Raw genomic sequence first — 13,137 nt, forward strand, 5'->3', positions numbered from 1 at the left:
ATTGGAAGCTCTGTGGGCTCAGAGCCTAGAAAAGGTCACATTCCATCCCTCCTTAGGGCTGCAGAGGCTCTGGCCTTGGGGGGGGGGGCAGTGTGAAGGGAATGGCTTCAAAGAAGAGGCAAGATCTAGGGCCAGTGACCGCCAGGGGCATCCATTAAGCACCTACTATGTGTCAGTCACTGTGCTAAGCCCTGGGGCTACAAGGAACCTTCCCCTGCCCACAAGGAGCTGACACTATTTGGTAAGCCAAGCTGATCATAGGAATATACAAAGCAAATGCCCTTTTGGGGAGAGACCCTTGCAGCTGGAGGGGAAAGGAATGGGAGTGAGATCAGCAAAGGCCTAGTAAGAGGTGGCTGCACCATGCTGGAAAGGAAACCAGGGTTTATAAAAGGCAGAAGGGAGGTGGGCTGGTGTGACTGGACCAGGGCAGGTGATGACCACTGCCTAGGCCCAGGTTGGGAAGGGCTTCGGAAGCTGAACCAAGGAGCTTGCCTCTGACCTTGGAGGGCTAGGGAGCCACTGGAGTTGACTGATTAGGGGAGTGGCGCAGTCAGACCTGTGCTTTGCAAAAGCCGCTCTGGCAACGCAGGACCACGGAGGCCTGGGACCCACAAGGAGGCAGTCCTACTCCCCCACCTTAGGGAAAACTTCCCTCCCTGCAGGCCGAGGCTGAAGCTGCTACAGCCACGGTCTGACTGTGTGTGCCCTGGATACCCTCAGACGCTGGTGCAGGAATAATCACCCAGACACAGGAAGGGTCCTATCTTTATTGATGCTAGAGGGTGGTCAGGCACAGGCCTTCAATTGTAACAGATGTGGTTTTCATCTCAGCTAGGGGAGGAAGAAGAATTCACACCGTCATACAGAGGGGGGCCTTATCTACAGTAGCTGGGAATGTGACAGAAGCGGGCTTTAGATCTTCAGATCGGAGGCAAGCAGCAATCCCTGAACTCCCAGAACAGATCCCAGGGGTCCTGCCTCACTTGAAGGGACCCCTTCTCTCCATCAGCCTCTGACATCCTGCTCCATGTGGGCCCCCAGCTACTCTTGGCTGGTGCTGGGCCCTCAGCCCTTTGCCTCCCTCCCCACACCAAGCTACTTGTCCTCAAACAGCCCTTGGCAGGGCTGAGAGTGCCAACACCAACAGGGATGATCCACACTAGCCTAGGCAAGTCTAGGGGGTCTGAGTTCACGAACCAGGCCGGGCAGCTTCTGAGACATTGCCCTGCCCAGAGCGGGTACTGCTATTACCAATTCCGGACCCAAGCAGGCTCTCTAGTCCACGATAGCAGAGCTGGCCATGACGTTCACCCCACAGGCCCGGGCCCCTCGATATAAGTAATAATAACCCTGTGAGGAAGAAGCAGGGAGGGAAAAAGAGCTTGAGTGAGCGAATGGGAGGGGAGTGATGGGATGGGGGAAGGGAGAACGGCTACTACTCACCTCCTCACCCCAGTCTCGGCCCCAGCTGTTCTTGATGGCCCAGAAGGGGATGCCTGAGCCTGGGGAACAGAAACCATGATGGCTCCAAGAGCCAGGAGGGGCCCTGGGAGGGCCCAGCCTTGGCCCCAGAAGCCCCTGTGGGTTCATCGAGAGATCATACTGCATGAGACAGGGTACTGTCCAAAGGGAAGGATGTCTGAGCTGGGCATTTTTCCATCATGAGACACCCTCAAATAGGCGTGTCATTCAGACATGGGGGCTTGAAAAACCCAATCTAATTCTCAGGGGCTGAAGTTATTGGGGAGGAAAGGGATGGTGCCAAACGGTCTTGAATTGGCCAGCCCCACCCCACAGCTGCCCAGGGGACGCTGGGTGACTCACGATTGCCGAAACCCACAATCAGCACAGCATGGTCAATGAACCAGGGGCTGCAGAGGGGCCGGAATGGGTGGGAGACCCCACGGCGGTAGAACTGGAGAGAGAGTAGGAAGTTGGAGCCTGGGGGAGGGCTTGGGGGGGGGGGGGGGGAGGCAGAGGCCAGAGTACCCTCCCTCACCTGCATGGCGAAGGCATTGAGAGCGATGGAGATGGGGCCATTCTCCGCCAGCCAGGCTGCGAGCTCTGGGATGTGAAGGAAATAAATGGGGGTTACTTATACAGGGTAGCCCCCAAGGCAGCTGAGACAGCTGAGGGTCTTCCTCAAGACAGTTTCCCTTCCAGCCTTTCCTCCTCTACCTTGTTCATCACGGCTCAGATCCACGGAGCTGTTGATATAGGCCCTCGCCTTGTCAGGAGAAAAGCTGCAGCGCTCTTTACGGCCCTCATAACCATAGTCCTTCTCTGTCTCCAGCCCACCTGGGGAAGCAGAGCATGGGTTAGGAGGAGGATGGAGGAGGGAGGCGGGGGAGACCAAGCATTGGGCCGGGCTGAGAAGAGAGAGAGCTAAGGGAGCAGGGCCAGAGCCGCCTCCCTGGTTGGGCTCCCCCCCCCTCCCTAGGCTCCCCGTCCCTCTCTGGGCTCCCCCCTCCTTCACTGGGTTCTCCCCTCCCCCAGGTATCCCCTCCCCTTACCCAGTCTCTCAATGGCCATATAGGCATTGGAGGGAAGGCCTCCGCCACAGGCATGGTCCAGGGTGTCACAGTCCACCAACTCTGCAAGGAGGGATACAAAAAGTCATGAGGTGCCCAGCGGTCAGGGCAGGGCCAGGGAAAGGTCTCGAGCTACAGCCATCCTTACCCTGCTCAGAAAGGGCCAGCAGGGTCCCATGGCGTAGAAACCACTGCCCTTCCACATTGCCTGTGACAGAGAAGGCCCAGCAGGACCCGCACATACCCTGGGAAGAAAAAGAGAAACGGCAGCTGCCTTGGGGCCCAACCCCCCCCACCCAAGGCTCCCCAAGATTTCAGACTCTTTAGCCCTGACTACTTCCTCCCTGGCCAGCCAGCCTCCCACCTACACCCACCCCTCCCAGAGCTGTTCCATTGCCAAGATTCACCTGATTCTTGACTTCGGTGACAGCCCCATGATCTCTCCAGTCCCAGGAAGCAGGGGCTGGGCCCTTGGCAGGTGGGGCTGGCCTCAGAGCTTGGCCTGGGAGGCTGTTTAATAGGGGGTTCAGATAGAAAGTCCGAAACTCCTCCTCTGTGGGGAATGAAGCGGACACCGTAGGGGGAGCAGCCTGTCAGCGGGGGGGGGGGGGAGCCGAGGCTGGATACGGCAAAGGCTGCTAAGGGTGGCTCATATCAACAATGCCTGGCAGACCTCACTTGTCCCAGGGAACACTCTGACCAGCGGGCCCCCGGGGGGAGGGGAAGCTGATCCTGCTGCCCCCTCGTACCTGTGAGGTCACTGAACTTGGTGACTCCGTACTCGGCAGAACCCTGGTCCAACTCCTGCATCTTCTGGGCTAGCTCCAGGTTCTGGGCAAAGATGCCCAGACGGCGCTGTGTCTCTATGGATGAGGAGGGGGTTTTACCAAGCTGCGCTCTGGGACGCAATGGCATTTGGGGCACGGGGCTTCCCAGGAAGAGTAGGCTGCCCCTAAGGACCCTGGGAGCTCCCCCTCTGACTGGAATTGAAGCCTTCTTGTGTGTGATTTCTCCCATCAAAGTGGGAGCTCCTTGAGGGCACGAGCTTAGCACAGTGCTTTGCACCTAGTAGGTTTTTAATAAATGCTTCATTCATTCAGGGAGTAATGGGCAGGATGAGGGGAAGGGAAGTGAACAAGCATTTATTAAGCACCTACTATGTGCCTGGCAGCTAAGCACATTACAAATATTATCTGCGTACCCCTACCCCAGGGGTGGGGTACCTGCAGCCTTGAGGCCACATGTGGCCATCTAGGTCCTCAGGTGCAACCTTTTGACTGAGTCCAAGTTTCATAAAACAAATCCTTTCGTTAAGGGCATTTGTTCTGTGAAGTTTGGATTCAGTCAAAGGGCCACACTTGAGCACCTAGAGGGCCACATGTGGCCACAGGTTCCCTACCCCACCTAACCCCATGCCTGGAAAGTTCTCTGTCCTCACCTCTACCTCCTCCTCTGCTTCCTTGGCTTCCTTCACATGTCAGCTGAAATGCCGCCCTCCACAGAGACCTTTCCCAGAGCCCCACCCCCTACATACCCCTACTAGGGGGCGCCTTCCCCCTCTCAATGACACGGCATTTATCTTGTCTGTTCTGGAAGGTACAGAGGGAGCTCTTGGGTCTGTCCTCCACATGAAGCGCTTAGCACAGGCCTTGGCACACAGGAAGGGCTTAACAGGTGCTTGTTGACCGGCTGACTGGCCAAGCCCCGCGTTACTCGCTGTAGCTAGAAAGCCCAAAATGAGAGTCCCTGTCCTCAAGGACCTTACATTCTATGGGAGGAGAAAACACGTGCACAAAGCCCAAAGAAATGGATACCAGAGAACTGGGGTGTGGGGGGAGCGCGGAAGGCCTCCTAGAGGAGATGGCGTCTGAGCTGAGCCTTGGGAGAAACAAGGCAAGGAAGGAGGGCATTCCAGGCAAGGGTAACGGCCTGGGCAAAGGGATGGAGGTGGGACGTGTGAGGAACAGAGGGAAAGGGAGGCCAGGCTGGGAGGGGACCTCATCCAGGGAGGGCATATTTGTAAAGTCCTCTGCACAGTGCCTGGCACACAGCAGGCACTTAATCAATGCCTGTTCCCTTCCCTTTCCTTGTCAAAGCCCAGAGGGGTTCCAGAAGCCCGTGGGGAGCAGCAGAAGTTTACTGAGGAGGTGAGTGACGGTTCAGACCTGATTCAGGAAAGTCACTGCTATAACGTGATTTTAGCTGTGTGAAAGGAGAAAGCGGGGGGAGACGAAGCGAAGAACTGAGGCCAATGAGTGACAGTGACAAAAATAACAACGGCGAGCATTCGCACATCCCCGAAGATAGGATCTCGCTGCATCCGCAACTGGGGGACCCGTTGTACAGATGAAGAGACCGAGGCAGGCACTAGTTCTGTGACCAGGCCGGGGTCACACGGCATCTGAGGCAGGATTTGCATTTGGCAATTCCTGACGCCAGGCAGGCCCAGCCCTCTGTGCACTGTGCCACCAGCTGCCCGCCCCATGAGGAGGCGATTCGAAGTATAAACATCATCCCCAACATCTTGCACAAACTGAGGCTCAAGGGTCGCCCCCCTAGGAAGAATGTGGCCCTGGGTCTTCCTGACGTCCCTGGCCCCTCAGACACCATGAGATGGGGCCGAAAGACTCCTGGAACCTGCGGAACCGCAGGGTCTTGGTTTGGCCCGCAGGCTGGAGACGGCACTGACCCGCCAGGGCTGGGCAATGCCCTCATCTGTAAGAAGTGCAGACCCTGGATGGGGGTGGGGAGGGGTCCCCAGGCAGGTGGGCCTCACCTGTGGCATTGGCATAGCTCTTGTTGTAGGTGGAGAGGAAGTCCTTGAAGAGTATGATAAGCTGCACTGAGTCACCCTGAAACACAAGGATTGGCTGCCCACACCGTCCTGAGCAGGGGGAGAGGCTGGGGGGGGGGATGAGATCCGCATGGGGCCCTAAGAACAGCCCCAGGGAGGCCCACACCTGGACTGCTCTGGCTTCTTACCTGTGGTGGGGGGATGGGAGGCTGATGGCCAGAACTCCACGGAAGATGCTGGGCCCCTAGCCAGGGTGAAAGGAAGAGCAGCCATTTAGGGAAGCCCAGGCCCAGCCCCCCCCCCCCACCATGTGACCCCAGCCACTCCTCAGGGCTGCATGCAGGGCTCTCTCTTCTCACCAGGCTGGCCACAGTCTTGCTTCAGCAGCATCTGCTTGGCCCACATCTGGTCCAGGACTTCAAAACGACAAAGCTGAGGCAGAGGAATGAGTCTGTGTTGGGGCGGGGGATGGAGCTGTCCTTGGGAAGTGGGGAGCGGGGTCAGGGCAGGGCTTCTGGACAGCTAGGGGCACAGCACAGACCCCTTCCTAGAGAGGCAGCCCACTTGGGGTCAAGAAGGCTGAGGTCTCAGTGTGACCCTGGGCACATCCCTTCACCTGTCTGAGACTCAGTTTCCTCTTGTGTAGGATGGGGCTGGGGTTGGACTGGAGGGTTTCTAAGGGCCCTCAAAGGGTTGGTTTTCTTCCTCCTCAGGCTTTCTGAGAGCTCTTTGCCCTGACTTCTCCTTTGTACCATCACACCACCACCATCAGCACCACCACCACCACCATCATCACCATCACCACAACCACCATCACCACCACCACCATCACCATCACCACCACCATCATCACCACCACCATCATCATCACCACAACCACCATCACCACCACCACCACCACCACCACCATCATCTCCTTTAAGGCAGGAACAATGTCCTCTTTATCTTTGCATCCCGTTGCCTGGCATAATGCCTGGTACATAGTGGGTGCTTAATAAATGCCTATTACTTAATGACACCAGTCAATAGAGTTCTAGGCCTGGAGTTAAGAAAATCTGAATTCAAATATAGCTTCAGAACTTCCTAGCTGTGTGAGCCTGGGCAAGTCACTTAGCCCTGTTTGCCTCAGTTTCCCCATCTGTAAATGGCATTAATAATAGCCCTTTCCTCCCAGGACTGTTGTGAGAATCAAAGGAGATAACAGTAAAGTGCTTAGCACAGTGCCTGACACATAGTAGGTACTATATAAAATTGGCTATTATTATCATTCTAGAGCACGCATTAATTATAGCATGCCAGGCTTGGCCCTTGGAGGCTGCTTGACCCACCCCACTCCCCCACATCTGACAGAAGGAGCCGGGGGCCTTCCCCAGGGTCTCCCAGGCAGCTCTAAAGCTGGCTTCTTCCACCACACCAGACCTCACAACAGCCCTTGAGGTAGGGGCTGTTTCCCTTACAGATAAGGAAACTTTGAGTCTGAGGAGAAATTTGGCCAGAGCAGGGGAATACTCTCAGTACATGTTACAGCCCTCCTAGCACAATGGAAGCTCTTAGAGGACAGGCATTGCCCATTAATGGTACTTAATAAATGTGGGTAGGCCTGGAATGCAGAAAAGGGGGCTGGGGTCCAAGTCCAAAGCCTTCTGGGCTGGTGAGGAGCCCAGTGGCCGCTTTCCCATCTAGAAAGACTGGGCACTTTGAGTAAGGTCCCCACAGAAGCCCTGGGAAAACCAGGCCTTGAACCAGTTCCCCAAGAGCCTGGTGTGACTCAGGGTGTGGTTGTTTAAGTCCTGAGGGGTGAGGGGGCAGGCTGTTTGGTCATCTCCCTAACCCATGACACTCCATGAACAGCTGAGTCAGCCTTACTGTGGATGTGTTAGGGCTAGTCAGGACTGAGGAAGTCACAGGACCCAAGCCAGGCTCAGCTTTGGGGCTCAGTGCTTACCAGGGTCCCTGAAGGCTGGGGGTCCTTGCAGGTTGTGGAGAGGCTGCAAGTCGGCTCATGCAGTGTCACTTCCAGGGAGTACAGAACCCCATGGGCCATCTGAACAAGAGGGAGGGAGGGGTCAGAGGGGAACTGGGAACCTGGGTCCTGGCCCCTGAATCCAGCTCTGGGGTTTCCCTCTGCCTGTCTTCCATGGCCCTCATCCAGCAGACGCCCCCTCCATCCTCACACCCCATCCACAGATGCCAACTGGCAGCCTAAGACCTTCCTCTTCCCCACCCCCGTCTGTCTGTCTTCCATGTTAAAAGCACCCAGAAGAAACACGCCTCAGGGAGCCTTCCCCCTCCCTTCCTCTCTCCCAGGCCCTACTACTCAGTGCCCTGGTCCAGAGGTGTCAAACGTGCTGCATAAGGCCCACAATGCCATAGGGCAGTGCTGCCAAACCAGATTAAAATGTAATTGGGAAATACAACAAAATAAATAAAAAATACAATAAAACAGGTAATGTTACGTTTTAAAACTACGTTGATATACAGTTCACAGGGATCCTTATGTACAATTTAGTGACCCTAATTTTATTTGTTTGACCCCACCCAGAGAAGCCCTTGCGGCTGTACCCCAACTCTCCCCCTCCATTCAATCAGGGCCCACTCTCCCCTTCCTAAATCACTAGTCAGGGCCCAACTGCTGTGCCAGTGCCCCAAAGGCCCTCTGCTTGGCCCGGTGGACCCCTGGGTATTGCTGGCTTACCAGCTGTCACACCCGCAGGACCCTGGGCCTTTCCTGCTGCCCTCCTTGAAGGTAGGAGCGGTCTCTCTTCTGCATCTGCATCCCCAGCCGTGGGAGGCCCTTAGAAGGCCAGCCCCACGTGTTCACTCTCCCAGGGCCCTCTCCACCATAGGGCAAGCCCTCAGCCCCCAGCCCCACCAGGCAGTCTCCAGAGGGGGCCCCACCTGGTAGCCCACACCTGAAGGCTACACTGCATCCCCTCAGGCCCCGCCCCCTGAGCAGTAGCCCCCCCCCCCATACCTGCAGGCTGCACCCATCCCCTCAAGCCCCGCCCCTGAAGTAAAATTACTCCCTTAGTCCCTGCCTCTTCCACACAGGCTCCTCCCCCACCTTCAGACTCCGCCTATCATGCCCCGCCCCTCACCTTCAGGCTCCGCCCCTGGACGCTCTGCAGCACCGCCGCAGCCCCAGGATCGCGGCCTCGGTTATAAACCTCCATCGCAAACTGAGCCGGGGCCTCCAGCGCGGGGTCTGACGCCAGCGGAAGGCGCCAGCCGCCCCCACCCAGAAGCACAGACGACAGCATCGGGAAAAGCAGCAACCAGGCCGCCATGGCCGGACCGCGGTCAGCCACTGACCTCAGCTCTCTACTGCTCTGGAGGACCAGGGCAGCCAGCAGTGAAGACTCCTCCTGCAGCGAGCTCTTTGGAGGGGGCGGGGGCTTGGCTGACCAATGGGCGTGGAGGCCGGGCCGCGCCTGCGCCTTAGCCTGTTTACCGGCGCACGTGGGGCGGGGTGGGCCCTGCGGGGCTGACCTCAGGGTCACAAGCTCTCTTCTTCTCCTCATTTTCCTCGTTCTTCTACCCTTCCCACCCTTTCCTAGGTTTATCCTGGAGGTGTGTTCGGCCGTAGTTGTGAACTTTAGACTCTGACCTCCTGGAGAGCAGGGACTGTGTTTTGTCTTTCTCTGTATGCCCAGTGCTTGGCACGGTGCCTGAGCCCAGCCCCGACTTGCGCGTGATCTCACAGCCAGGGTGTGACTGACGTAGAGCTAGAACCCAAGACCTTCCTCCAAGGCCAGCTCTCTCTCTCTGACACCCTAACACAGCAACCTGAAAAACGTCCTGCAGGGAGGGTGTAGAAGCTCCTGGCGCCCACGCCTCCCTGGGCAAGCAGGCATCAGACCTATGTCATCCGACCAAGATGCCGCAGAGCGACCCGGTCCACTTCGGTGGGGGAATGGGGGGGGGGGGGTCTAGTCCAGAATGAGTGACATCAGACTCAGCCCCTCCTCATCTCGGCGTCTTGGAATCACTGAGAGACACGATTCGGAGCCTGATGGCCAATGCTGGTGCCTTCACCCCAAATCGCTTTGTATTCAAATGCAATATTTCTCCATATAGAAGGTAAACTCCTGCCCCTCCAGCACCTAGTCAGTGACTGGCACATAGTAGGCAGTGTTTGCTGATGGAAAGCGGGTTCCTCTGTTCTGCTGCAGGGGAAAGGGAGGGAGGGAGGACTTTGAGAGCAATGTGGCCCAGTTGCCGGGGACACCGACATGGAGTGTTGGTGGGTGGCATCATGTCTAGGACTTTTGACATTCAGAGCACCTTCCTTGCCTGTAGAAGCCTCACGAGCTAGAGGCAGAGAAACCACGTGAAGAGATGAGCGGGAGGGGCGTGCACAGGCCGAACTGAGGGTTACCTTGCCACCCCCCTTACTCCTCCCCCGAGCTACCTCAAAGCGACTGAACGGGCAGAGACCTTGTGTCCTGGGTGAACGTGCCCAAAGGCGGGGTGGGAGATGAAGGGAGCCGAGATCTGATGGGTCAGCAGCCTGGGGTGGCCGAGACCACCGGGGTCCCCTTACTTAGCCTGCCTTCATCCTTCCTCCCTGCAACACTGGCTGGGTTCAACTCCAAACAATTCAGTAAATACTTATTAAATACCTACTGTGTGCTAGGCAAAAGAAAGAAAGAAAGAGAGAGAGAGCCGGTGTCCTCCAACCCGTCCTGTCCTTCTAAGTCTATTCCAGTAGCTGGGGCCCCATATCTCTCCCATTTTGTAGCTGAACTCCCTGAGAAGGCTCTGGACAATTGGTGCCTCCTCTGCCTGTCCTCTCCCTTGCTTCTTAACTCTCTACTGCCCACCTGGCTTCCTGTGTTGGTTTTATACAATTTGTTTCATCTAGGTCTCGTTTGTACAAGATTATTTACCTGTCATCTCTCTCATTAGACTGTGAGCTCCTCAAGGGCAGTGAACTGCCTTTTGCCATTCTTTGTAACCCAGAGTTTAGCCCAGGAAGAAGGGAAGTGGCCAGGGAGGAGGTGGGCAGTCATCAGAGAGGGGCTTCACCCTCTTCACAGCCAGAAAATTTGTGTGGGTTAGGTGAGGACAAGGTACCTAGTGCCTGGATGGCAGCAAGGAAGACACAGGGCAGAGGAGAATGGAGGGGGTGGAGGGTGAGTTCAGGAAAGACTTGCACCAGGCACCAGACACTCTTGGGGAAAGACATTTGGACAGAGAACAGTCCAGGGGGTAGTAGAGACAGACAGATAGACTTCTAAATGGCAGACATGTATGAGAAGCTGACCCCATAATGTCACTGGACTTGCTTGAAATCCTAGAGGCTTCCTGAACATGGACATTCTCTGGGTGATTCTTCTTTCCCATATGAGCTAAGATCTCATCTCCATCCTTCCCTCGCTCTTTCACTCTTGTGTGTTCTTTGGTAGATTTTAATCTCTGTAACCTCTCTGATTTCTGCTGGCTTGTTCTGCTTGGATAAATGATTTTGCTCAATATTCACAAGTTGTGATGATCTTTCATGGAACTAGCCTTTGATAGGAAGTTGGTGAATATAAGCACAAGGCCACCATCCCTTTAAGAGCAGTAAAGGGAGCTTGTTCAGAATCTATCGTCCCTTAGACCACCAGGGTTTGAGAGGGCCAGATGAGGAAAGGGCATCCCACCTTGCAGGGCTCCTGAGGCCTACTTGCCCTGGCCCCCAGCTCTGGTGTGAGTGGTAAAGGCCTGGCCCTAGCCTCTCCTCAGAGGCAGGCCAGGCCACAGAGCCTATCTGTGCTATCTGCCAGTCACGTCTATTGTTGACCTGAAAGTTTGGTTAAAAGAGGCAAACAGGCTAGGTGATATATATTTATATTATTTATTCCCTTAAAGCTAGCAGATAGATGATCATGAAGCCAGAAGGAAACTTCTGACTAAGTGATAAAAGAATGAAAAGGTTTAAATATACTTTAGTACAATCCCAACTCAAATTTATGGTCTCCATATGTTTTTATCCATATCACGAGAAAGGAAGTTTCTTAGCTGAATAAGTCATACATACAGTAAGACAAGAAAATTGACAAAGTAGTGTCGATTGGAAATTACGATCCCAGGATGTCTGTGTTTTCCCTGTATAAGCATACATCTCTAGAATACCAAGATAAGAGAAGTCCCACTATTCTGGTTGTAGGCATCCTATCACGAATAGGAAAATATTCCTTATCAACCTTATCTGGTCTTTGAAGTTGCTGACACAGGAAAGGGCATTTTTAGAACAAAGCAAAAAGAAAAAATGTCTGCTTGATTAGTTCAGGCTTTGGTCTTTATCAGGGTTCAAATAATCTGAAAGGATTATCACTATACATATAGACCGTGTGGGCCTAAGTATTACATGTAAAATGAGGGGGTGGAACTGGGTGGCCTCTGAAATCCCTCCCATTGCAAAGTGGCACAGTGGAGAGAATGCTGGATTTGGCTCTCCTAGAGTTAGGCCCACTCTGGGCCTCAGCCCCCTCGTCTGTAAAATGAGGGCTTGGAAGGGCTGGGCCTTCCATTTCTAAATCTATGATCCTTTGGCCCTGATATCAAGCCAGGAAATGCTCTAAAATGGGCCTGGTCCTGAGAATGGGGAAGCTCTGGGGTTAATTTCTGCCTTTGCACTTACAACTTGTGACAATTAACTCCTCAGTGTCCCCAGGCAACTGATAAGACTGGGAGTTACCAGTGAATTACTGAGATGCTTTGGTGGAGGAAGTTCTCAGACTGGGATTTCAGCATAAAGATGGCATTGCTTGTCTAGACAAAAAAAAAAGTGTTTCCAGGTACATTTTGTCTATCATTGTAACATATATTTTCTTCTAAAAATAGTATTTTGTTTTTTCTAATTACATGTAAAGACAATTTTTAACCTTCATTTAAAAAAAATTTTTTGAGTTCCAAATTTTTCTCCCTCCTCTCTCCCCTCCCTAAAATGGTAAGCAATTTGATATAGGTTATATATTGTGGGGAGCCAGCTATATCCTGTTTAGGCAAGGCAAGGTCAATTGAAAATGGGCCCATGCATGGCAAGGCCAGTTTTAGGATAAGAAAACTGGCAAAGAAAACCCACCTTTGTAGCTGATTACCCACGTGGGAGATGACAGAAATGTTTCAATCTGGTTATCTATATGGGAGAGAACATAAATGTTTCAGTTTGGTTAGCCTTGAGGAAAAATAGTGTCTCACTCCTAGGAACAAGGAGATAAAAAACTTAACCAATGCTTTATTGTACTCTTCTTTGAAGTCTGGATGACTCAGCAATTAACCTGTATAAAATACTGTCAGTAACTCCATTAAAATCAGTCTATAGCTTGACTATACGACTCGCCTAGCCCCATGTCTTTGTCTTTCTGTGTCGATTACTTCATCATATATTCACGCCAACACGGGCACAATATATATGCAATCATGTAAAACATATTTCAATCTTAGTCATGTTGTGAAAGAAGAAATAGACCAAAAGAAAAAAACCCACCAAAAAAATGAAATAGTCTGCTTTGATCTGCATTCAGATTCCATCAGTTCTTTCTCCAGAAGTGGATAGCATTTTCCATCATGAGTCCTTTGGAATTGTCCAGGATCCTTGTATTGCTGAGAAGAGCTAAGTCTATCAAAGTTAGTCATCACACAGTGTTGCTGTTACTGTGTATAATGTTCTCCTGGTTCTGCTCACTTCACTCAGCATCAGTTCATATAAGTCTTTCCAGGTTTTTCTGAAGTCTGCCGGCTCATCATTTCTTATGGAACAATGATTACGTTCATATACCACAACTTGTTCAGCCATTCCCCAATTCGTGGGCATCTCCTCAG

At 53.6% G+C, this 13,137-nt stretch overlaps 1 protein-coding gene across 1 annotated transcript; it reads right to left on the bottom strand.

The window, feature by feature from the left end:
- Positions 1–752: 752 nt before the first annotated feature.
- Positions 753–8,712, bottom strand: CTSF (cathepsin F). Its single transcript, XM_036763041.1, has 14 exons — positions 8,427–8,712; positions 7,274–7,372; positions 5,688–5,760; positions 5,517–5,572; positions 5,311–5,386; positions 3,284–3,397; positions 2,942–3,087; positions 2,683–2,779; positions 2,517–2,597; positions 2,182–2,301; positions 2,003–2,067; positions 1,828–1,918; positions 1,447–1,505; positions 753–1,353 (listed from the first exon to the last, which is right to left on the bottom strand). Exons 1-14 carry the CDS (start codon positions 8,613–8,615, stop codon positions 1,279–1,281), a joined length of 1,341 nt encoding a protein of 446 aa, XP_036618936.1. The 5' UTR covers positions 8,616–8,712; the 3' UTR covers positions 753–1,278.
- Positions 8,713–13,137: the final 4,425 nt, after the last annotated feature.

Source organism: Trichosurus vulpecula, chromosome 6 (genome assembly GCF_011100635.1).
Source record: "Trichosurus vulpecula isolate mTriVul1 chromosome 6, mTriVul1.pri, whole genome shotgun sequence".
Classification (NCBI taxonomy): Eukaryota; Metazoa; Chordata; class Mammalia; order Diprotodontia; family Phalangeridae; genus Trichosurus; species Trichosurus vulpecula.

What these genes read in the sequence shown, in the direction of transcription:
- CTSF (XM_036763041.1), bottom strand. Translation starts at nt 8,615, where the DNA reads ATGGCGGCCTGGTTGCTGCTTTTCCCGATGCTGTCGTCTGTGCTTCTG. An exon ending in CTCCCATCCCCCCACCACAG is followed by an intron (nt 5,387 to 5,516) that starts GTAAGAAGCCAG and finishes CTTGTGTTTCAG; the next exon opens with GGTGACTCAGTGCAGCTTAT. An exon ending in TCTGAGCCGTGATGAACAAG is followed by an intron (nt 2,068 to 2,181) that starts GTAGAGGAGGAA and finishes TTCACATCCCAG; the next exon opens with AGCTCGCAGCCTGGCTGGCG.